This window comes from Elephantulus edwardii, unplaced genomic scaffold, assembly GCF_000299155.1.
Source record: "Elephantulus edwardii isolate Elephantulus edwardi_28Jun2011 unplaced genomic scaffold, EleEdw1.0 scaffold00007, whole genome shotgun sequence".
NCBI lineage: Eukaryota > Metazoa > Chordata > Mammalia > Macroscelidea > Macroscelididae > Elephantulus > Elephantulus edwardii.
The window spans coordinates 8926935-8953351 of NW_006399757.1; the positions used below are offsets into that span (position 1 = coordinate 8926935).

The window sequence follows — 26417 nt, forward strand, 5'->3', positions numbered from 1 at the left end:
GTGTGTGTGTATGATATATACATATAGTTGAAATAAATAAATATAGATATGTAGTTGAGATATGTATATTATTGTTGTTATGTGCCATTGAGTTGCCTGTGACAACTATGTACAACAGCCCTAAACCCTGCTCAGTCTTATTGTCTCTGATACACCTACCCGCATTACCCCAGTCATTGAATCAATCCATCTCATCGAGGGTCTTTCTCTTTTGCACTGTTCCTCTATCCTCCCAAGAATGACGGCACTCTTCAAGGACTGATCCCACCTTGCAACATGTCCAAAGTATGTCAGACAAAACTTCAGATCCCCCATCAACAAACAAATGGATAGAGAAGATCTGGTATATTCACGCAATGAAATACTATGCTCCATTGAAAAATAAGGCACTCATGAAATATTATATAAAATGGGTGACCCTGGAGGACATTATGCTGAGCAAAATATCTCAGTCATAAAAGGACAAATACTGCATAGTGCTACTGTTGTAAAACGGGACTGACATCGGGGGAAGACTTAGAAAGATGGACTAAGTTATGTATACTGCATTGAAACAGATGAAGGAGATAACTATTTAAAAGGGATATATGATTAGGTATTATTGTCATGACAGGAGTCCTGAACGAAGGCTGAATAGTGAAGTGGACTTGAGGGGAGGGATTGTATAACAATGAAAGAATATTTTTTTTTTTTTACTTTTCAAAGAGAAGAGCAAACTGGGGGTGGGGGGAGGTTGGGCAGGGAGAAAAGTACAACAATGAATGAATGGAAATCCAAAGTCTCTATAAACATTCAATAAAATTAATAATAATAAAAGATAAAAAACAAACGTCAGAATCCTTGCCGCCAAGTAGCAGCCTGGCTTTACCCTTTCCAGGATGAACTTGGTTGTTCTCTTAGCAGTCCATAGTATATTCAATACTCTTCTCCAGCACCATAGCTCAAAGGCACCAATTCACCTTCTATCATCCCTAGTCATTGCCCAGCTTTCCTATGTATAGCAAATAATTGCAAACACCATCAGGTGCACTTTACTCTCCAGACTGACATTTTTGGTCTTCAGTACTTTGGAGAGGTCTCTGACAGCTGACTTTTCCAATGTGATTTGTCTTCTAATTTCCTCTTTGTTGGTACCAAGAGTGTTGACAATCTGTTAATAATCTCAATTTTTTCATTATTATGATGCTTCCAATCATCCCAGTGATGATTTTCCTCTTATTCTGTGCTATCAAGTTGACTAGGAGTCATAATAACTCCATGAACAATGGCACGGAACCTCTAGCCCTATCTTGAGCCAATCTCACTGTTTCTAACACACCTGCCCCCACTGGACAGTCACTCTGTTAGTTCTTGTCTAAGGCCTTCCTCTCCTCAACTGACCTTCCATCATTCCAAGCATGATGTCCTTCTCCAAGGACTGGTCCTTGTTGGTAACATACCCAAAGTATGTGAAATAGAATTTTGTAATTCTTGCTTCCAAGGAGCAAGTTGGTTTCAATGTCTCCAGGACACTCTTGGCAATCCACTGTATCTTCAATACTCTTCTCTGGGATCACACCTCAAAAGAGTTGATTCTTTTCTGTTATCCTTAGTCATTGTCCAGGTCAGATGTATAACAAGTAATTGAGAAGACCATGTCCTGGATCAGGCATATCTTAGTGTTCCTTAGCACTCTGGAGATATCCCTGGCAACGGATTTTCCCAAAGCAATTTGCCTTTGATTTACTCACTGCTGGTGCCAAGAAAGGTTATTGTGGATTTCAACAATGAAATTATTAACAACCTCAATCTCTTTATTCTCTCTCTCTCTCTAGCTAGTTAGCTAGCTAGCTATCATCTATCATCTATCTATTTATCTATCATGATATTGCCAATTGGCCAGGTGGTGAGAATCTCTGTTCTCTCAATGTTAAGCTTCAATCCACATTAAAGATTACAGACCTTGATTTTCTGTATCAAACGCTTCAGGTCCTCCTCAGTTTTGGCAAGCAACGTTGTGTCTCTACATAATGTAGTTTGTTGGTAGGTCTTCCTCCAAACCTGATGCCGTATTCCTTTTCATAAAGTCCATCCTCCAAAATGATCTGTTCCAGACACAGCTTGAAAAGGTATGGTGACATGACGCATCCATGACATACTCTTTTCTTGATTTTGAACCATACAGTGTTTCCTTGCTCTGTTCTAATATCTGCTTCCTGGTCTAAATATAGGATTCACACGAGCACAATCAAGTGTTCTGAGTTTCCCTGTTTTCTCAATGTTAGCCACTAGTTTTTCTTTGCTGAAAAATTAATAAGGACTTTGGGCTTCCATTGAAATATTAGCAGTACATCATATTTTCACTTGGGTCTGGTTCTTCTACAGATTCTTAGGTATTCTACAACCTTTTCAAGCATCCTGAATTTCTTGTATTATTTTCTATATTCTTGTCTGCTTCTTTCTAGACATAACTTGTCATTATGCGCTATCAAGTCACCTGCAAATCACAGCAACACTATGTATAGCAGCTTTGAAGCCTGCCCTGTCCTGAGCCCGTCTCACTGACTCCGACACACCGACCCCCATTGCCCCAGTTACTGTATCAATCTATCTCATCTGAGTCTTCCTCTCCTGCACTGTCCCTGTCGCTCCACCATTCTGAGCATGATGTCCTTCTCCTGGCGACATGCCCAAAGTATATGAGACGGAGCTTCAACATCCTAGCCTCCAAGGAGAGACTTGAATTACCCCTTAGCATACAGAAATACCTTGACTGCTGACATGACACTGGATGCAATGTATAATCACCCAGTGTAAATGTTTGCTTTTTATTTGCCTATTGTTAAGGAAACCATAACTCAAAGGATGAATCTGAGGTACAGAAGTGAGATGTTGTGGATAGCTGTTGGCATAATTATTTTTTCATAGTCCAATTGTGATTATTATTATTATTATTTTTTTACAAAAAAGCTGTATTTTTCATTTGTGGGTTTCTCATTTGGGAATGGGCACAGATTCTCTGGCAGATTAATGCTGAACAGGGGCATTGAGATGAAGGGAAAGAGCAGAGGACTGTAGGTGTTCTGGCATAATTATTTCTTAACAAGAAGGCAGCTGCATATCTTAATCCATATTATATATGTAACCTGTACTTGGCTCCAGTCTTAGGGAGAAATCACCCAAATCAAAATTTTTACTATTATTTATTATTATTATTATTATTATTATTATTATTATTATTATTATGTTACCTGGGCAAGGTTGTGTGCAAGTTTCCTCCAAAATCATTTTTTGGTCACCATCTACAATGGGCTCGATGTCACTACAGAATTCCTCATCCACTATTTTGCTGAAATCATCCACAGACCCATCACTCACAACACAGGAAATGTTCCTCACTCTGGTACCTTCTCCACACTGGGCATCCTGGAATGGAGTAAGAAGCAGCCAATTAAGAAAAAGAAAATAATTCATCAGCAAGCTCATTACTTACAATCATCTTTGCACCACTGATTTTGATTTATGAGTGGTTAGAGAAACACTTGAAACCCAAGGGAAGAAGCTCTGCGGGTATCCCAGAGATAAAACATACAATGAAAAATGTGTTTGTTTTTTAGCCAAGGATAGGCACATACATTCTCATGAAAACAAATCAGTCTCCAAATGGTTTTAAAATAAAGAACAGGGATTTTTTTAAAAATTAAAATTAATAAATGGGTATGAAATGGCAAGGTACTTAAACCTTGAAGTTAAAAATTGATGTCTGTGGTGTTATTGTTGTTATGTGCCGTCGAGCGGCCTGTGACTCATAGTGACCCTATGTACAACAGCGCTAAACTCTGCCCTATCCTCTGCCAATCTCACCATTTTTGACACACCAGCCCCCATTATTACCCGCGTCACTGAATCAATCCAATCATCGAGGGTCTTCCCCTCCTGCACTGTCCTTCCACCCTCCCAAGCATGATGTCCCTCTCCAAGGACTGGTCCCTTTTTGTAACTTGTCCAATGTATGTCAGACAAAGCTTCAGAATCCTTGCCTCCAAGGAGCAGCCTGGCTTCACCCTCTCCAGGACAAACCTGTTCATTTTCCTAGTTTCAGAAAGCAAATTTTTGCAGATAAAGTATACACAGCCCTGCATAACTTGTCCTAATTTGATACCTGGACTTGGCACGGAGACCACTGGCCATACTGCCACTGATAGCAGGGCTTCACGAGGCAAGGCTTAGATTGTTCCATCAAGGTGGGGCATGGTCTTCCATCACCCTGAAAAGGCTGAGTCACTGTTCGTCTTCGTACCATTTTTCCTTTAGAAGATGCAAAGCAATGCAATATTAATGGTGTGGTACAGTTGTAGAAGCACAAATTTAACTGGGAAAAGGTATCATTGTGATCTGGCCTTTGAAGATACAAAGAGCAAGAAAGGCTTGGTGATTTTGGAAAGAAATATACCTAATCTAATCATCTGAGGATTAAATGATTCAAAACAAGGAATATTTTATTTAATAATTGTTGACCATTAACTCATTGCTCTTGAGACAGATTCTACTTCTAGCTGACCATATAGTGGGATTTCAGAGGCTGTAAATGACACGAAAGGAGAGTCTCTATCTTTCTCTCATAGAACAGCTGGTAGATTTAACTATGCGTCTTTGGGTTGACAGCACAACTCTCTATGTACAAGGCTACCAGAATTCCCTTTCCTGACCATTTCCCTAGTATTAACTGAAATACAAACAAACCTGTAAGGCCACATGTTTGTGAACATTCTGACCAAGGTGACCAATCAGACAGTTGACAGTTCACAGGACATTCAACCATGCAGGATATATTCATCTGCCAGTTCTTCTCCAGGCCAAGCTGAAAGCACAGAGGTAGATCAGTTAGTACCCCCATAGCAGAATGAGTAGTGTATATTGTTGGGACGGAGAAAGAGATGAGGCGAGATAGAGAGAGAATCCAAACACAAGCAAGCTGCATTATAGGATAAAAAACCTAGACATCTGGAGAACATACACCCAGACTCCATCCAAGAGAGAGAGAGAACAAGAGGCTCAAGACAAATGGTCACACCCACTGACTTGATATATTTATTGGTGCATTGTTTGGACTTTTAAACAGCAAGAAAGAAAGTAGATTGTAGTTCAAATACACTATAGTTCTCTAAATGAAGAACAAAAAAGTTTAAGCACTTATATTTGTACTCATTGAAAAGCATAAGTATATAGATTTTTTTCTATATTTTATTAATTTTCATAAACATTTACAGAGATTTTGGGTTTCCATTCATTCATTGTTGCACTATTCTCTCTACCCTCCTCCCAGTTTGTTCTTGTATCAGAGTCAGTAAGATTGGCACAGAATAGAGCGGTACATTGTTTGTTTTTTATTAATTTTAGTGAACATTTACAGAGGTTTTGGATTTCCATTCATTCATTTTCTCCCCGCACTCCCCCCCCACCCAGGTTCGCTCTTCTCTTTGAAAAGTGAGGGAACAATTCCTACATTATTTGTTTTTATATGTATATGTTGAAATGGAGAAACAAAAGGAAAAGGTGTTAAAGTTAAGTTGTCCCTTTAAAGAACTAAGTGTATTAAAGCATTATACAAACATTTAACCTTTGGAATTTTTCAAGAACTTTATTTTTTTTTTCATGGAAGAGACTGTGTACCATCCAATACATACAGCAGAGGAAGACGGAACACATTTTTTCCTTGAAGTGTTATACATAACTTAGTATATATAGCTCACTGTTCTATCTTAGTCACTGAGAGTAAAACTTTGTGTATTACATCCTATGCAGCCATTCTCATTTTAATCTTTACCTGGGAGACATGATGAAGTATTTGGTGTGCAGATTTTTACCCTATCACTTAATTAAAGCCTAATAAAGCCTCCTAACATCACAGGAAGTTGGCAATATACATCTTGAGGTATTTTGAATAAGATGACATTTACATTTAAGATAGATAGTAGCTTTATGGAGCACCTGAATCGGAGAATTTTATTTATACAGATTTATTTATCCTAATAGAAAGCTGTGAATATTTATTCACAGATATTTTGGACACAGTGATTGCAGCAAGGAGTTTGAAAATGCTGGAGACTGAAGATGGTACAGGATAAGGTATTCTTTGGATCTGTTGATCATAGTGTTGCTATGAGCCACAGTCAATTCAATGACACCTACTAACTCAGACTAGAAAGATATTTTAACCTCATCCAACTTTTTTCTTACACGTATATATCATAGTTATCTTTTATGTATGTATATATATCTATCTCATCTACCTAAATATACATCTTAGTAAATGAAATCTGTTCAGAAATAAAAAAAAGATAAAATAGGGGAGGAGGAACCAACAACTAGGTTTTAGGGGAGTTAATTTTATAAAAAAACAACCAAGAGAAAATACTATATATAAGTGCTGAGAAGGTTTAACCGTAATTTTCTTCTTTCTTGTGTACTTACACCTTCTTTCTTTTTATACAAAAGGAAGCAGCAAGAGTGAACTATTGTTACACAATAGCAGGATTTTGCACATGTATTAAAGACATGATATCAAGCTCCTGTTTAAAAAGAAAGATCAGTGTTTCTCAGATTATTATGAAATGTTACTGCATCCATTGAATATATAAAATGGGATATGAGCTGTTTAGTCTAGCTCCTGTAGAGTGTATACTGCCATCCTCCCTGAAGATAATGTTTGCTACAATGTTATGATTTGAATCCCCTATTGTTACCACAGTATTCAAGTATTACAGTATTCACTCTTGAAAGTAAATTTAGCCAGGTGACTGCATAATCAAAATTACTGAATCCTCCAGTTTTCACTCAAATTTCTTTTCAGAATTTAAAGATGCTAATGATAGATAGTAAAGGGATTGATATTGTTAACAGCTTCAGTTTGCCTGGTTCTAAAATCAACACTCTTGGTACCAGCAGCCAGGAAATTAAAAGATGAATTGCATTGGAAAAGTCTATTGTCAGAGACCTCTCCAAAGTACTGAAGAGCAATACTGTTAGTCTGGAGAGTAAAGTGCACCTGACACAGGCCATGGTCTTTGCAATTACTTGCTATGCACTGGAAAGCTGGACAATGACTAGGGATGATAGAAGGAGAATTGATGCCTTTGAGCTATGGTGCTGGAGAAGAGCATTGAATATGCCATGGACAGCTAGAAAAACAAACAGGTTCAGCCTGGAGAGGGTGAAGCCTGGCTGCTCTTGGGAAGCAAGGATTCTGAAGCTTTGTCTGGCATACTTTGGACATGTTGCAAGGTGGGATCAGTCCTTGGAGAGGGACATGATGCTTGGGACGGTGGAGGGACAGCACAAGAGAGGAAGACCCTCAATGAGATGGATTGATTCAGTGACTGGGGTAATGGTAGTAGGTGTATCAGAGTCAGTAAGATTGGCACAGAATAGAGCGGGGGTTAGGACTGTTGTACATAGGGTCACTATGAGTCACAGGTGATTCAACAGCACATAACTACAACAACAACAATGTACATTTGTCTGTAGTTATAGGCAATAGTTTTGATCCTGTATGATCTGGGTTCAGCTCTCAAAAGCCTCCCAAAGCTCTTAGTCTTAACTTTTCATAAAACCTCCTAAAAACCATAAACTAGGAGACTATAGTAAATAACTGGGGGGCTCTGGCTGCCTAGTGGGTAAGGAGTTGTGCTGCCAATCTAAAGGCAGGTGGTTTGAATTCACCAGCTTCTCTGTGAGAAAAAAAATGAGCAATCTCTTGTGCAGTTTACAGTCTCTGAAAACCTGTTAGAGTCATCTCTGAATCGGTTCCACCTTAAGAGCACATAACAACAACAACAACAAAAACAACAATAATATCAAATTATTAGAATCACAAAATCCCTCTGAGCAGTATATTATTATAAAAATCTTCATTAGAAATACTTTTCTTTTTTATAATGGTTGCATCAAGCAATTATTAGTTTCAAACTAAAAATGATTCAGGTAAAATTTTTAATTATTTAAATATAAGATGATATTAGGAAGCATTATTAATTAAACAGCTTGACATTTTCAGCACATCTTAGGGCTCTGCTTTCATCGAGAGGAGAAAGTTAAATTAGGTCCCCATGAATAGAGATAACAAATGGATTAAAATATTTCCATCTCAAACTTTCCCTTAGGAGCAGTAACGATTTCCTGTGTTTATGATAACCCCCAGGCCATCTAGAGTTAAGTTACGGCTGCCATGTCTACTGAACCCGACTGAGGTTACAAGCTTCTCTCAGTCTATTCCAGATCTAGCCTGACTCCTACATTTCTTTGTTCCTATTTGACCTAGTGGACTCCAGACACGCCAGGAGTTAAATCCTACCAGGAAAGTGAGAACTCCTTTGGCAGGGAAATGAGACAAGATAATTAGAATACCTTATTGGAGCTTCATGAAATCTAAGTAGCACCAACAACTATGTTTTCTCACATTTTATAAGGTCATATTTAGAAATGATGACATTACCAATTTTCTAAATTGGTATACTTTGTAAATGCACAGTTGCATTTCTCTAAACTGAGAAGATAATAATGAAAGATTCCATTCCTTTGTTTAAATTTCAAGCTCCCTTGTCCAAGAACTTAGACTCTCACAGCTGGGTATTAGAGGCTAATATAAAAATCTGCTACTAAACCACATGTGATCAATGTTTAGCAACAGAGAGAACAAATGATGGGTCTTGGCAGGTGTCCCAGGCACTGCACAAAATTCACATCAAATTACAAAAGATGATGAGTCTTCGGATTAAGATTTATTGCTTTATTCACCTTGATTACTTATTGTTCCCAAAGCATTTCTTTCAGAATAAGCTAATTAGCATACCTTTGGGCTCTGAGCAGAACAAAACTACAGGAAATTATGTGTACAAATCAGTAGTGTTGGACACAGTCTCTTTATAAGAGGTACTTAACAGCCTGTGAATAGTGCAGAAAAACATCTGCTGGCAATGGACTGCATGGAGCATAGGTCACTTACCTCAGCATGAATTGAAATTATGAGGGAAGAATTTACTGAAAAAGATATAACCAGCATACACCTACCTCTTCACAATATTTCAGGTCAACTGACTTGCCATCACTCCGAACACAATCCAACATTCTTGTTTTAATACCATTTCCACACACTGCCTTTTCACTCAGCTGACATGTACTCCAGTCTGAAAGGAAGGGAGCCCATAAGAACAGAAGGCTATGTACAAAACAGATTTCATATGAAACTCTGATGACCTGAATCCCATATTTAATTCACAACTGCTTCCTAAGCCTCGCGATCAATCATCCCACATGCAGAGCATATGGGTCCCAGCTTTGAACATATCAGGAGTCAACGGAGTCACTGGGGTTTCACATAGCTTCAGGGATTAATTCTTGAAGGCAGATGTCTACTTGACCATCTTGATAGTAATTTGATGAGATTGAAAAAGAAATGGCTGTAATTTACAGATCAAATGTCATTTTCAAAATTTTTCCCCTAACACAAGAAAAATGTACACTTCTAGTGCCATTTTTATGTATACAAAACAATAATTTCAATGAAATTATTGAATAATTAATTATTGAAATAAAACACTATATATGTTTCACTTGTCATCCAAATTTGGAATTCTTTAAAGTTGTCTTAATGTTCTTAAAATGACTTTTGGTATATGTGTTTAGTTCTTCCAGTAAATATCTTTTGCAAAATAGTTCTTTCATTTTCTCCTCCTAAGGTCTCAGAGAACGTCCCGGAAAAGCGTGATTTCCTTTAAGCCATTAAAGGAAGCTGAACAGGCCAAAGACACACAAAGGCATTCTGGCAGTCATGCAGTTTTGGAGTTGTTTTTTTATTTTATTTTAAGTTTCTTTCAGTGTAAAACTCAGTTGCACAAAATTTTAAATAAGATTCTATATTGTCCAAGTCATAGGAATGAATGAAATGCTTTCTTTTCTAAATGGCATATATCTTTCTGGTGCTAGATGAGATTTAAGGGAAAAAAAGATTTACAATAAAACTTTTTTCTTTGAGAAATACTTACCTTTTTATATCTGCTCCTTTTATACAAAGTCATACTTGCTAACGTTTTTATGTCAGATTAATTATGCTAATAAACTGTTCACACATCAAAAAACTGGTGTCCTAGTCTGTTACAGTGATAAAAAAATTATCATTAAAAGGGATATCACTTTAAATAAATCTGGAAAAGATATTCCCTCTTTTTATGTCTGCTCTAAGTACAAAAATGTCTTAAATAGGATCACTCAGAATAACCACCCACTTTATTTTAAGGGGTAATATCTACATGATATTATCATTTTCTTCATATTTTATATTTACTAAAAATTAAAACAGATGCACAATTCTGCAATGTATTAAATAATTTTTCCTAGAAGAGTACGCAGCATGGCCAGAGACACACAGCTCTAACTGAAGAGGGACAATGCTGACTGAGGGCTTTGGAGCTGCCAGACACGAGATTCGCCCTTTAATTCCTGGATGAGATGACTAAGCATGTACCTGTTACGTTGTAATCGTAGTGGTAGCAGTTTTTGTTCAGGTTACAGGGCTCCTTCTCAACAGCATCAGGACAGGGTTTTCCTTCCTCAGCAGGTTGTCTGATGGGATCAGCTGACCTCTGCCGGAAATTGCTTTGATTGCAAGACTTAGGGAAAAAAAAAAACCACACAACTTCTCAGAAAGGTGAAAAATATTCAGACACACAATAGCTAGTATATTATGGACCACAATGAAGCAGGAGGTAGGTTGTTTATGTCATGGGCCAGCTTGGACAAAACAGCAAACTTCAGTTTATCTATAATAAATTATGGTGTTAAAGGAGAAAGCGGTATCCTCTCTAGCTAGAAAATTCCATGATTCAACATATCAAATGCACACACATCACATTTCATGCACACAAAACCAAACAACTGTAGTACTGTATAATGCTCATACAAAAATCATATATTGAATCGTGAATGCATTTTACAATATAATTTCTTTGATTCCAAGGGTAAAACCGATGTTAAGTGTAATTGTAAACAATCACCTACTTATTAGCCCCATTGCTACAACCACCCTTGTTGTTCTAAAGCACATGTTACATATATACACAATTTAGCACAAAAGCTCAACATGCTAACATTCTACTGACAGAATTTTTCTACGAACTGCTTTTTAAAAATTTTTTAATATGGAACGCTTCATGAATTTGTGTGTCATCCTTGCGCAGAGGCCATGCTAATCTTCTCTGTATCGTTCCAATTTTAGTATATGTGCTGCCGAAGCGAGCACTACGAACTGCTTTTTAAGGACAAGAGAAAGAGAGAGGTGGGGGCTCCATAGAGAGCTGGGCTGCTAACCCAAAGCGGCTGTGCCTCTCTGGGGGTTTGAATCCACCAGTGGCTTCAAAGGAAGAAAATGGGCCATCTACCTTGATGCAATTTACAGCCCTGGAAACCCAATGGAGAGTCAGTGATGGCTCAGACTCTACTTTCTGAGGACTGAAACAATGACTTCTGCTCCCACTCTATTTTGGTGATATCACCAGAATAATTCTTGATGCTTTAAATTTGATTCTTAGAAAGTCAGAGCAATCCTACAGGACAGAATAGAACAGCCCCAGAGGATTTTCAAGGCTATTATATATACAGAAGCTGACTGCAGTATCGTTCTCCTGGGAAGCAGGTGGCAGATTCAAACTACCAAAGTTTCACTTACCAGCTGGGTGCTTAACCATTAACAAAACTCAACAAATTCAATTCATTGCCTTCAAGTTGGAACTGATGAATAGCTGACTCAGTAGGTTTTCAGAGGCTATACAACCCAATGGAGATTTCCCATATTCCTTCTCAGAGTTGCTGGTGGATTTGAACTGCAGATAGGATTGAACTTTGGGTTAGACGTGTAACCCCTTACATACTAGGCCACCAGAGTTTCCTATAAGGAGCTCTAGGATAACATTTACTGCCCCACATAATGTGAATTATATAGCAACTTTTTCTAGGTGTCTTGAGAGAATATCTATGTGTACCCGTGTATTTTCTGAATCTATACAGCTCTGGTAGATAAAAAAAAATGCTTAACTGATGTTTAATGAAGTTCCTACTGAGTAAATAAGATAACTAAAAGGTAAAATATAAAACTTAAACCAAGAGTGAGCATTCTATAGGTGAATCTCAATCTCATTTCAAACTTTTCTACTGGCAAATCTAGGAACACAAAGGATGCTTCTACAACTCTGAAATTTATGGTGACACCTCTATTGTTCTAAAGATGATCAACTTTGGTCATTCATCACAGAATCCAACTGGGGAAAGCTGCAGGTTAGTGGTTCTGGTTATCAGAACACCTTCTTTGAAAAAAGCTTCCATCAACACCTCCCTGCTTTATACACATAGAATAGTTTTCCAACACTATGTGAACTTCCTAAGTATAAACATATTTGAAGATGATAGAATTCAGTTCCGCTATTTGAGATAACTTCAGATCAGATACCATGGGACTAGAATAGAAAATTATTGGCATACTCTGTGAAACAGTTTATTCTTTATTGCAGTTTAACCTTTATCCAAATCCATTGCCTGCCTTGTTTGGCTCCCACTGTCTCACTTGGCCAGCCATCAGCATCTTTAATAATGTAAACACTGAGATGGAAAATTAATTTCTCCTTGTAAAAAAATGGACCAGGAACTCTTTTAAAAATTGTTCTGAATTGTACTTGATAGAAATAATTCTACATTAGATGCATTTCCCCCATGCTTGAAGCTGTTTGGAAATGTACAACTCCATAAAAATGTTCAAGGCATTCCTTAGTGACCAGTTCTGTTTCAGATGACTATCTTCCAGGATATTCCTGGAAAACCCCTGAATAACTTTTGAAATCTTAAAGCTTTGCAGGATTTTAAACTCAACTGGCTTCCTAAATCCAGAGGGATAGAGGTTCGATGTTACAGAGAGATTCGCTGATGCCTTGCTTGCTTCTCTCTACTTTGTCTCTTATCAATATCTCTTGTATGCCAATATCAATACTTGTGGTGCAATACCCTCAACTATGTGAAAAGTTATTCTTGTCATTTAAAAAGAATGGATTGGACATGAAGCAATTATCTTATGACAATTATCTGACACCTTTACATTCCCTTTACTTAAAATCCTTTGTTTAAAAACAACAACCACCCTGGAGGGGTGCATTAGCACCACTGTGGCTTTTAATGTACTGTGTATTTACAGGAAGGCATTTTGTGCTGTGGTAGGAGGAAGGGGAGACAGAAGCTGTTCCAGTCTGAGGGAGAACCCTCTAAATTTAAATGTCACTGTCTTACAATAAAATGGCCAAACTAGCACACTTGCTTTGATACCTAAAACATACACATTTGAATTGAATTTCTATCTTTCAACATATTTAAAGAATTATGCAAATCCAATATTAATGAAATAATTCATTGCCTCACCAAAGCACATCGTGTCCATGGACCCCATTCAGATATCACACAATCCTCTGGGCATGGCAGTTTGCATTCTCTAGAGCCAAGAGGCATCTCTTCTGGGTCACAGAGGTAATCTTCTACATGATCAGAAGGGCCATCTGCTGTGTTCTGCATACATCTAGGAAAAACACACATTAGTGAACCAACCAAGACATTTGAACACGCTCAGTCTACAGGCTGCTCCTGGGAGGCAAAGATTCAGAAGCTCCGTCTGACACACTTTGGACATGTTGCAAGGAGGGACCAGTCCTTGAGAGGAACATTATGCTTGGCAGGCTGGAGGGACAGTTCAGGACAGGAAGACTCTGGAGGAGATGGATTGACTCAGTGACTTGGGTAATAGGTGTAGGTGTGTCAGAGACTATGACTTTCAGGATAGAGCAGGGTTCAGAGCTGTTGTACATAGGGTTGCTGTGAGTTGCAAGGGATTCGGTGGCACATAACAACAATACAGGATTGGTAGTTCTTTTTAAGCTGCTGCTGTGGTCCATGGGAGACAGGAACCTTTGCATTTAATAAATAAAAGCTTTCCAAAAATTTAAGACTTAAAAGGATTCTTCCTCTCATAAATACTTTGTATTTTAGCATGATTTAAACATGTGTGGTTATGCTCTTTCAAAACAATAGCCCCTGTGTATATAAGCAATGGTTCTAGATGAACTACTGCTGGAAGGAGAAGGTCGTCTACACTCATATACAATGCTGAAAGTAATAAAATTTACTCTAAAGAACTTCAGAGGGGGGTAGGATTCCTTTTATGCCTTTGCAAGAAAATGGTGGGTACTGTATATTCTGAGTAGATTGATTCATAGACAGTAGAGAACTATGCACACTAGTGAGAGATTTCAAGACATGTTTCCCAACATGACTATAAATATTTATTAGTATTTTCAGTTTTAAAATTGATTTCAGCTTGCCATCTATTGTTAAATTTTGCACCCTAAAAAATGGGAAGTAAAAAAAAAATACCATGACAATAGTATAAATTTTAAATGTTTGAGTGTTTGGCTTCAAAAGTGAAGTTTTACCCTGGCTCCATCATCTTTAGAAAGCTGCCTAAAGAAATATTCCTACTCTGGTTTCTGGAAAACGATTTATTGCAAAGACATGATGACGATGGTATTACTGATCTCCAGTTTATAAAGATTTACCTGACATTACGTTCTCCAGAAGTCTGTACTCTCTCCAGACACTTAACCAAGGAGCCCTGGAATTCAATGGTTAAGTGCTTGACTGCTCACTGATAGGGATTTACCAATTTTGTGGGGGAAAAAGACCTTGTTATCTGCTTCCATAAAGAGTAAAATTTAGGAAACCAATACAGAAAAAAAGATTATTCAATACTACGTGGACACTATGGGTTGGAATTGACTTGATAACATACAACAATCCCCTAGCTCGAGAGTATTTTATCTTCTCTCCGAGTCCCAAGATCCAGCCTGCCTTATCACAAGAGAAGAAAGCATTCCAAATAAAACTGGATTGTAAATGTCCATCTCAGTGATTATCCCTTCTTAATATTGTCCATTGCTTTTCCTATAGTCTACCTCGACTTATAACAACTTAATTTATAGTTAGAAGTTTTAAGACCACTCATTGGTACTTTAGAAGAAAGCCTAGCAATCTGAAAAATCAGCTATTGAAAATCCTTTGGAGCACAATTCTACTCTGACACATGGGCTTGCCATGAATAATCCTTAGGGAGCTTTACTGTAAACCTAAAGGAGGTGCCTCTCTGGTGGGGAGTCCAACAGCCACTCTGCAGGAGAAAGACGGACAATCTCTTGTCATGTGATTTATAACTACTGAAAGGCCATTAGAAGGTCAGCTCTGATGAGTTTTCACTTGATAGCAGAGAAAGTAGAAGGATGATAATTCATGGGTGCTTTTTTTTCAGCCTCTGCTTAAGACTTCAATTAGACATAGCTCTGATCTTTCTATTCTAATATTGGGATAGTTGGCCTCTCTGCCCTCCTGTACCAATAATATTTTTAAATTCTATCCTTGCCTATTTTAACTGTCTAGCGCATTTTTTCTTTGACAGACTCTTTCTGTAATAAGAAGATTTTTATGTTATCAGTTTTATTTATTAAAAAAACTAAAGGTTGCATTCAATTTTGTTCTATTCTAAGCAGTTATGAAGGACTCTTTTTTTTCCTAGGAATCTAATTAATTTGAATAATACCTAGCTACATTTTTACTGTACTTAATAATAATATCTGCAGGCACTTTTTAGTGGAGGAACAAAATTTCATGCTTCATCTATAACTCAGAGAAGGTCCACCAAATTAATGGATTTGTGAAGAAAATTGCATTGCAAGAGATGAAAGGGAAGATTGAACTCTTAAGCTTCTCAAACCCACTGCAATGTTTTAAACTGTCAGCTTATTTACATCACCAATTATATCTGGAATCCCAGATTTTCTCTTGGATTTACAAATAGTAGGGACATTGCATCTTTATAAATAGTTCCTACAGAATTACCTTTTTATACAGTGCTGCTAAATATAAGAGAAAGCATTTTTTTTTCTTTCTGTAGAAAAATACTGGATGAATAAAATACTGGAAAATTGTCATTGGTTATGTCTTCACTGGGTTTGCAACTTGCAAAAAAAGAACTCATTCACATAAATACCAAATGTAGTTTGTGGGTATATTTGAGAACCGTTTTTTAAAAAAATCATAAAAATAAAGAAGTGATTATGTGTATGATTTAAATCTTGAAAGAAAAAAATAAACTACAAATTTGTTTGGGAAATATAAGATTCTTCCTGAAAAGTTCTACTTCCCATAACATTTATAAAAAATTATTGACAGAAGCTTAGAGAGAACATAGGTAATTTAATTAAACTCAAAATTTAATTTACTGCTAAGGAAAGAATTAATTTTTGTTAGATACTGACACAATGTACTATGATTAACGTTTAAAATTACATATTGATCCAGCATTAAGAAAAGATGCAAAATTCTATCTATACTAAGTAGTTATGCACATAAAAATGTACTGAACTTAACTTATATATTTTTCACCCTCTTTTATTTTATTATACAGATAGTATATATATTCATTTTGAAGAAATCAGACACAATCATAAAATTTACATAATCTTAAATAGACTTCAGGAGACTGGGCTGCAATCAGGTGAGAGATTCAATCCCAGAGCCAGAACATTCAGGTGCTGGGGAAGCAGGACCTACCCCTCCCCGGGAGAAAAACTCCACCTGTTGGGATTCTAGTTATTGTATGGCCATCCCGTGGACCAAAAAGGACAATAGAATTTAAGAGAGAGGTCTGCAATCAAGTAAGAAATTCAGTTGCAGAGCTAGCTCACTGAAGTGCTAGTGAGGGGAAGGCTACAACCTCTAGCTAACATATGGATTGGGAAACTGTGGTGCATTCACATGATGGACTATTTATTATGCAGCACTCAGGAACAATGATTTTGAAAAATACTAAATAACATGGGAGAGACTGGAAAGTATTATGCTGAGTGAACCAACTCAGTCTCACAGGACAAATACTGCAGGACACCACTACTGTAAAAATAGAAGGATAACAAGTAAGATATGTGGAGCCTGAGAGCTGCGGGTGGGTAGAGGGGAAATCACAGGCTTGTAGAGTGTAGTGGGTAGAGGAAGGGGGTGGAGGAATTAGGAAAGATTCAGTGGGGACCTGAGAAGATGGGGTAATGGTGAGTATAGTTTAGTGGTGATTCATTTTATAAAACACAATGTATAGGAATGATTGGATGAAACACAATGTGAATGAATTTGTGAAACACAACACATACACATTCTGTATGCAAACTAATGAAAATATTTTTTAATTGCATAATCTAATCACTCAGAAAGAATCACCAATTATTAAATATTATAAAAATATATATGTTCATTGCATAAAAAGGAGCAAATGGTCACTATACCAATAAAATATCAAATCAACAACACATATGAATACTTTTTTTATTTCATTAAATAGTCCTTTAAAATATAATTATTATTGAGTATACTGGGATACTAATCTTTGATTATGTCATAATTTAGATAAAAACAATTATTATTGAACATGTTGGTTTTATTTATTTATTTATTAATGATATTTTCAGCATGTGCTGTTGTTAAGTGCCATTGAGTAATAGATGGTGCATAGTGACCCTATGAATGAAAGATCTGAACACTTGTATAACTTTCATTGTTTCTCCACATTCAAAGAGTTTCTGGAGGCAAGCCATTTGGGATGTGGATGCCACTCCTGCTTCCAAGCTTCTTCTAAAAGAGAAGCTCCACCAAACACTTGTCTGCCATGGGTAACCATTATCACATTTGACACAATAGTGTTACTGTGTTTAGCATCACAGCAACCACGAATTACCTCTGTACAGCAAATGGACAGGCCAGTGCTATACCACTTAGAAAAATATTTGACCAAAAACAATTAAAAACAAGCCTGAGGGCCGCAGATTAAAATCACCCACTTTTGGCTTGGTAGAATAACTTTCTATCCACTAGACCAACAAACAACTTCCAAACTGGATCCCAGGCCCCGTTTTCAGCGTACTGTATTATTTTTTTATCAAGTGTCAAGTCCAGAGGAAAAGATTTTTTAAGTTAATAGGCTTTATTCCCCGACCCCCTCCCAAATTCTTGATCATTCTCCTTCTCACAGGAGACAGTAGTATTCTGTGGCTTAATTAAACTCCCAGGAAATGCACAGTGAGGATCCAAGTGATGGGTCCACAAGGTCACCACAGCTATACACTTCACTTACTAATGAGTTGATTCTGACTCCCAATGACTTCCCATTGGGTTTCTGATGCTGTAATTTTTTTATTAAAGGAGACTCCTATCTTTCTCTTGGGGAGTGCTGGTGAATTGTCACTGATGGTCTACACTACCAGGGTTCTAAAACCAAAACCACTATTGTGGCGTTGATACTGACATCCAGACACCCTATGTTGTTGTTTTATATCTTCAAAGCGGAACCAACTCATAGCTGATCTGGATTCCAGTGGCTTTTCAGAGGCAATTTAATCCCTAGGGAGGAGATTACCCATCTTTCTCGTGCCGCGCAGCTGGTAGATTTGAACCGTGTGTCTTTGGGTTGGCGTATAATGCCTTTTCATTAGGTCACGAGAGTAAAACTATCCCCATTAAGTTTCAAAGGTCATTAATCTTTATGGAAGCAGACTGTCATATCTTCCTCCCAGAAAGCAGCTGGTGGGTTTGAACATCTGATCTTTGGGTTAGCAGCTGAGTTCTTCAACTACTGCTACATCTTTAAGGCTCCTTGGTACAACGATATAAGATATATTTCATGCAGAAAATTCAAAAGCAGCAATTAATCATCTGTCTCTTTTTAAAGACAACTGTCACATGCTGGCAATTCTAAATAATGTCAGTTATAAGAAACTCCTTCCTATCAGCACAGGTCACTCCCACAGTCCAACTTTAGTATACTGTATCATCCTAAATAAGGAAGAATGAGACAATACATTTAAATCTGCTCTCCTATAGTCCCATCTGTACTGACTGTCAGCTAAAACTTGCATCTAAGCTGGATATTTTGACCTTAATTAGCAGAAAATAAAGTTAGGGAGATGTACAACTTAATCAGTGAACAAATAGAAACATTTATTGCATGATAGAGATCACAACCAACTGTGACCTTGTCTTTTCTCTATTTGTACCACAGGTGTTTTCTGACAAAAGAAATAGATTTGAAAGGAATATTGTTTTAGAAATGTAAAAAAAAAATAAACCAATGTACAAAACATGCACACAGATGGTTGCAAGGAAAGCTAAAAAATATTAGTCTACAACATAATAATACCTGATCAAATTCTTAGAATAATAACAATATTTTTTAATTTTTTAAAATCAAATATTAATTTTGGAGAAGAATGGTAGATAATAGAAGCTCTGCCTTTCTCGTTTTTATTAAAAAATAGTGAATGATTTTTGTTGGAAATAGGCTACTCATAATTTCATGTACAGAGATTTTATAACGCAATTGTTAATTCATTTTTCTTTTCTATTAAAACGGGCTATGGTTTTAAAAGTAAAACATGAAAGAAAGGATAAATTTTGGTAAGAAATAATTTCTTCATAGTGTAGGATGTATCATGTTCTGAATATATTTACATTTGTCTTTACTATGTTCACTGAATAGGCTAGAAGAAGTTGTAAGAGTACAGAGATTGACAGGAGACTTTATCTTGAACACCAACTTGACCATGATGTCAGCTTTTTGTCCCTGGTAAATCATTTGGTATTCCTCAATCTAATCTATAACACTGAGATGATTAAACTTCATGCACTTCTTTTTCAGGGCTTCAAACCTTGTGATGATCATATGGTTGATGCTGTACAGTGAATTTAATGAGTAGCCAATTATGTCTAGTCTGAGAGAATATCTATATGAATTTCCTAGTCATTCTCAGAAAAAACAAAGTTTAATGCAGATGACACTTGTGTCAATTGACCTTTTCAAGACAATGAAAGGTTTATAGGACGTTATAGCAAAATACTAGCCAGAAGTGCAACTTATGATGATGGCAAGAAGCCACAAGCCTTGTGTGTCATTTGCACATCTGAATTATGACCACTGCAAATAAAAAAAAATAAATTATTTTTTTCATTTTCACCTTTAATTTTCTTGATTTTAATTAAATTTTGGAAAGAGTCATGTGTTGTGTAGTGCAGCTAAAAATAATCAATGAGAGTGTTAGGCAGCTTGGATTTCCAGGGAGGGCTTTCTGGGGGGGAGGAGTGTATTAAAGATTAGTTATTTTGATATGAATGAATGATCAGACATTGCATGTATTGTAATTAATTATCTGGAACAAGATACACAATTGGTTGAATGATGGGAGAAAGACCAAGGAAAGGTTTACAGATAGGAACAATGATGGAAGAGCAACAGGGATTGGGGGAAGGAGAGCAAGCAGAGATTAGCACAAGGATGGGTCGAGTGAAGGGAAAGGGGGGGATACATGAGGTACTTGATAAGACATCATAAACAATGGCATTGAACAATTGTAATTAATGTTATAAAACAAACTGTATATGAAGGACTGAATGGAAATCAACAAAACAAAAATGATAAGAAAAAACAAAGAAACAAAATATAAATTGTTGTTGTTGTTGTAGTGTGCTGTTAAATTGGAACAGACTCATACCCTGACTCTTCAGTGGGTTTTCAGAAGTTGTAAATCACACAGGAGAAGATTGCCCATCTTTCTCCCTCAGCAGTGCTAGTGGATTCAAACTGCCCACCTCTGGGGTTAACAGCCCAATTCCTTACCACTCAAACCCCAAATTAGCTAGTTTAATATAAACTATTGGATGGTATAGGAGCTGTTGTTGTTATCAAGTGTCATCAAGTCAAAACTGACCCATTGCTGATCCTCTCATGGGTTTTCAGAGGCAGTAAATTGCTCGAGAAGACTGCCCGTCTTTCTACCACAGAGATTCTAACAGTGGATTCTAACAGTGTGCCTTTGTGTTGGCAGCCCAACTACCTACCACTAAGCCACCAGAGATGACCACTAAAATGCAATAAGAAATATATAAAAATGATTGTGGCTTGAAAGTCTGCCTTAGTTCAGCACATGTTCAATCTGCTGTTCCTTGCGGAAGCAAAGCTTCCCAAATCAATAAAAATAACAACAGAAATCCAAAAATGGCAAACAAAACCCTTTGCTGTAGAGCTAATTCCTCCTCTTAGTAACCTCACAGCCAAAGTATCAGAAACTGCTGCTTGAACAGATCACCTGAGCCTTTTCCAAGAATGCACAAACATGCCAACTTTATTCAGCAGATTAGGGAGGAGTGTATGCCCCTGATTGCACTTGTCCAGTTGGGAAACTACTGTGCATTTGCTTCTCTTTGTAATTAAGCTGTGGCCTTACCTCACTTTGCGGGTTTGCACGCCCTCTCCGCAGTTCTCCTTTGTGTTTACGAAAGTCACCTTGCACACACTCCACGGCTCTGTGACCCATATGTATTGGCTGCAGTCACTGTGGCATGGGACAACCTCATACACCTGAAACACACCAGGATCACATCCGGGAATCCAGTGAGAGTTCACGGAAAGAATAACACATAACAGCAATAATTAGATTACTGCTTAGCTATTCTTTTTATTTCTCTGCCTTATTATTGATTATTCGAAAAGAAGAAAACAGCAGAACCCCTTGACAGGACAGTGGCAAAGGGCAGGGAAACTGAAGCTCTGCTATTTTGCTGCAGGTCTAGATTGGACCCACTGAGTCACATCATGCAGTTTTCCTGTACTGACTCTTGCCACACTGTATTGTAATTTCCTGGGCCATCTGTTCAGTTTTGTATGACTTCAGCATTTAGCTCAGGGTGTTCATTATCTTAGGCACTCAGTAGGAATTTATTGAATAAATGAATGAATTAATTAGAGTAAATAAAAGTAGCTGTTTTCCATATAAATGTAAGTTGGTCTGTTTTCCAATAATAATCACAGGATTCACTTTTAAAAATCCCATATATAAAACTAAATTAAAATAAAATAAAACCACCTTGAAAATTAATCCTTGATGAGGTGTGGTTCAAAGAGGCTTCAAGTTATCCAGTCACAGCCCAGAAGCGTCCTGGACCACATGAAACCAAGTGCACTTTGACTTTGGATTGTTCTTTGGTTTTCACAAACACTCTCAGCTCCACATACGGAGTAAAATATCTGGTTTTAAGATATTTAAAAACATTCAACGAATTTTACTCATTTCTCACTAGGAAGAATTATTAGAATAAAGGAAATAAATGGTCCACAACCCACTGAAATAGAATAATTAAACATTAAAGAGAATGGCTTTAACAATATTTTTATAAAAATCTATTTCCTATTTTACACACACACACACACACACACACACACACACAAATATTTTATCAAACTAATTCCAGAAAATAGAAATTTAAGCAGTCTTTTGAGCCATTCTTTCACTCAAATTTTAGGGGACTAAATATTCAAGTAATGTGAACAAAGCAGACCTATTCCAGGTAGGAGTGAAAAATATGCACTATTAGAGCAAGATTCTACAATTACTGCCATCATGACCACACTCACTTTTGTGTGGTCTATTAAAATAAGACGAATTACCTCAGGGCAGACCAGTAACCTACAGCTTGTAGGGAGCAAATAATAGAAAAGAAAATGCAACTGTTTTTAATATTGTGATGGATTTAACTTTATCTTTCACCATTGTGTGAATACAAACTTGTTCAAGGCAATCTCTATCTGCCCATTTCTCAGCCCTTCTTCACCTTTTATATTTGTCCCTCTTAAAAACATAAGAGCATTCATGAAAAGTGTCTTTGTCTTGTCAAGACTGATGAAATGAAGTCTGTTCTCTCCAAACCCTTCACCTTATCCTTGAATCTCAAACTGAAAAACACAGGTGACTATGCCAGATCAGAGATACAGAACACTTTTTTAAAAATGTGGAAAATGTGCTACTTTTCTTCCTCTAAAAGAAGACAATAATGGGAAAAATGTATTCTCTATAAGGAGCGAAAAGGAAAACAAGTAAACAGATAAAAATCTCTTAAACATTGGGGCTTAAGAGTTCTTACCTGAGCCTGAAGTAGTATCATCAGTAATGAAGAAAGAGAACAAAAACAAAGAGAAAACATTAGCAAATGAGGAGAAAACTGTCATATTCTGGTTTTTTAGTATTATTTTTTATATATAAAAGTCTACTTTTTGTGGTAAAGAATTAGAAGGGTTTTTTCTTCTTAAAACTTGTGAAATAGAAAAAAATCAGTTAACTATTGAAAAGTAATATAAAAAAATTATTAACACAGAGTACAGGCAAGAATAGGGTTAGTTGAGCAGCATAAGAACTCTCAGAAAACTATCTAAAACTTGAAATAGATAACTTGTAAGGAATTGGTATATGACTGCAAATAATCTGTGATTTAATAGTTAACAGATTTTATCTGTAATCAACACATCAATCAATTTTCACAATAAATTAAAATGTAATCTTACAGACTATTTTTTTTTACTATCACATAAAATCTTGGAGTCAATGAATTACAGCGTTTGCATTGAAGAATGTAAGTGGTAGCAAAAATTTATGTGCACTACAATTCCAACATGAGTACAAAACTTTCCATAATCTTCACTTTTCCTGTGAATTTCAACAATACTTAAATCTCCAGGAACTTCTAGTTTTTTAATACAGAACACACATGCTCAAAGTCAAATGTTCCTTTTGGAACAAATTTCTCCTTTTAACTTTGACTTTTCAGTTTCTAATGTCTTGATAGGCTATTAGCAAACTGATAAAAGTATACAAATCTCCTTTAAGACTTTCCATCAAATCATACTATTTCAGTAAGTGACAGATAAATAGTTTACATGATAAACTTTGTCCTAAGGACACCTTGGCACATATTCTTGAACCTTCGGAAGTATTTCTCAAAAATGATGCTTAATCAAGTATGATATTTTAATTGTAGACCTTACTGGCTATATACATGTACACTGAAGTGTAAAGAGTATGTTTATAATTTTTTATTAAGATTTAGACACAAATATACATTAGAGTGGGATGGGTTTGGGTGTGGGGTGACGGTGTTGTGTGCCGTCGAGTCGTAACCGACCCGGAGAAGCTGACCCTCTGGCGGGTTTCCAGAGGCAGTCAATCACCCAGGAGGAGACTGCCCATCATTCTCTCTCAGAGCTGCTGGTGGCTGCGAACCACGTGCCTCTAGGATTGCAGTGTAGTATTTTACATTAAGACTGAGAATTGGAATTTATTAACATTGAAATTTACTGGTGACAATTTAATTTTAAAAACAATAAAAAAGACATTATCTTTTCTATGATTTTAGTTACTGTGTTTCACGTTTATCATATTGGCTTATGAAGCAAAACTGGATTTTTTTTAAATACCCATTTGTATCATAGGTAGAATGACTCTGAAAGGGAAGCCTGCGAGCCAGTAGATGGCGGCAGTACAGTGTTCTATCCAGTCTCAGTTCAATTTAAAGGGTAAATTCAGCAATTGCGTGGGGACAATTAAGGCACTTTTAGAACAATTTTTATAGACTTAAATTTTCCATTTTCCTCCCTCAACATTTTTATACAAAAAAAGCTGTTTCTTTTCTTTACAATGCATTATTATTATCATGAACAAATTTAGGTTGATTTGAAAAGGAAAATATGTGTACTGCTAAGGCATGTGCTGGAAATCAAAATTGGCCCTGATGGCTTAGTGGTAAGGAGTTGAGCTGGCAATTCAAAGGCAGGTGGTTTCAATCCACCAGTTGCTTCACATGAGAAAACTAGGAAATCTCTTGCCCTGAAATTCATAGCTTCTGAGAACTAACTGGAAGGTCTGCTATGAGTTGATTCCGACTCCACAACACACAACAGCAATAACATGTATGAATAGAACATATTTATATAATAAAGAACTTGATTTAAATACTCACTTGACACACATGAGAATGAAATTAAATTGTATATTAATTCACTTTTGTTTTAAACAAGGTAATAATTTTGTGACACTTGTCATTTTACATTTAAATTAGTCCAAATTCCTGGTAATCTTTTTTTAGTACTTATCGTTGACAACACTAACTAATGAAATATGCTACAAAATTAAATAAAGTTCCTAAGAGAATATATTAGCAATCAAATTGATAAAACAGCATCCTTATGGTGACATTGAAGAGTATTTAAAATTTTTAAATCTGTCAATATGTATCTTAATTTTAGATCCAAACCAATATAATTTGTATAACTTTAATTTAAACTCGAGATAGTTGGTAATTAGGTTTGGCGCTCTTAAGATTCTGACAATCTTGCTCTCAGAATAGAAAAATATGGTTCTAAGACTGGTTAAATATTTAGATATTATTTCAAAGCTGGCATCACTTTTGTTTCTACTGAATTACATTTACATATGAGTATAATCTCGTAGACATTGCAAGCTTAGTGATAGGCAGGTACAATATAAAAAATATTCTAAGTAAGCTAGTCACATGTTTTGGTTTCCCAGTGCATATGAAAGTTGTTTACTCTAGATCATAGTCTAGGAAGTGTTCATTGACATTACAAAAAATTTTGAAATATTGTGAAAATCACCAAAGTGTAATACAGAAACATGAAGTGAGCACACACTATTTGAAAAAGGTCCTTATTTGATGCAGGGTTGCCACGACTTTCTGTTCGAAAGAAAAGAGCATGAGCTTCAAAATGCAATAAAGTAAAGCATAATAAAGTTAACTATGCCTGTATGTTATGTGGCCTAGTGGTATAAAGATGCACTGCAATCTGGAAGACAAGTGGTTCAAATGTAACAGCTGCTCCATGCGAGAAGGATGTGCAATTTCCTCCCAGGCAATAACTGCCTCTGAAAACCTGCTGGAAGGTCAGCTATGGGTTGGTTCTGACTTGATGGTATAAAACAACAATAATTGCTGCCAAATTGGAACCAACTTACAGCTAATTTTCTATTGGTTTTTCAGTGGCTGTAACAGGAAGAGATTGCTCATCTTTTCCTTATGGAGTAGCTGATGATTCAAGTCACCTGCCTTTGAGTTGACAGTGCAAGTCCCTCCTCACCTACTAGGCTACCAGAACTCTCTCTCTCTCTCCCCATGCCCCATACCCCACATCATATGTTATTGTTGTTATGTACCATCTAGTTGGAAATAACTCAGAGCTGACCCTCCAGTTTGCAGAGGCTGTAAATCACATGGAAGGAGGCTGCTCATCTTTTTTCTGAGGAGAGTCTGCTGTATCCAAACTAAGTGCCTTTGGGTTGGCAGCACAACTCTTTATCACTTGGTTACCGTAGCTCCTTAGGTGTATAAAACAATGCATACTTATTGCCAATGAGCTGATTCTAACTTAGAGCAATCCTCCACCAGGTTCCTGGTATAGAGTGACCAACAGATTTGAA

At 36.7% G+C, this 26417-nt stretch overlaps 1 protein-coding gene across 1 annotated transcript in view; it reads right to left on the minus strand.

Annotated features, from left to right (window-relative positions):
* The window catches only part of THSD7A (thrombospondin, type I, domain containing 7A), a 620355-nt gene that overhangs the window by 15504 nt on the left and 578434 nt on the right, over positions 1-26417 (minus strand). Inside the window, exons 15-22 of the mRNA XM_006880244.1 lie at positions 23074-23079; positions 21381-21514; positions 13435-13588; positions 10502-10646; positions 9049-9164; positions 4723-4840; positions 4142-4287; positions 3231-3405 (exon numbers count right to left, since the gene is read on the minus strand). Coding sequence (XP_006880306.1) covers positions 3231-3405; positions 4142-4287; positions 4723-4840; positions 9049-9164; positions 10502-10646; positions 13435-13588; positions 21381-21514; positions 23074-23079 — 994 coding nt within the window. The remainder of the gene's footprint in view (positions 1-3230; positions 3406-4141; positions 4288-4722; positions 4841-9048; positions 9165-10501; positions 10647-13434; positions 13589-21380; positions 21515-23073; positions 23080-26417) is intronic.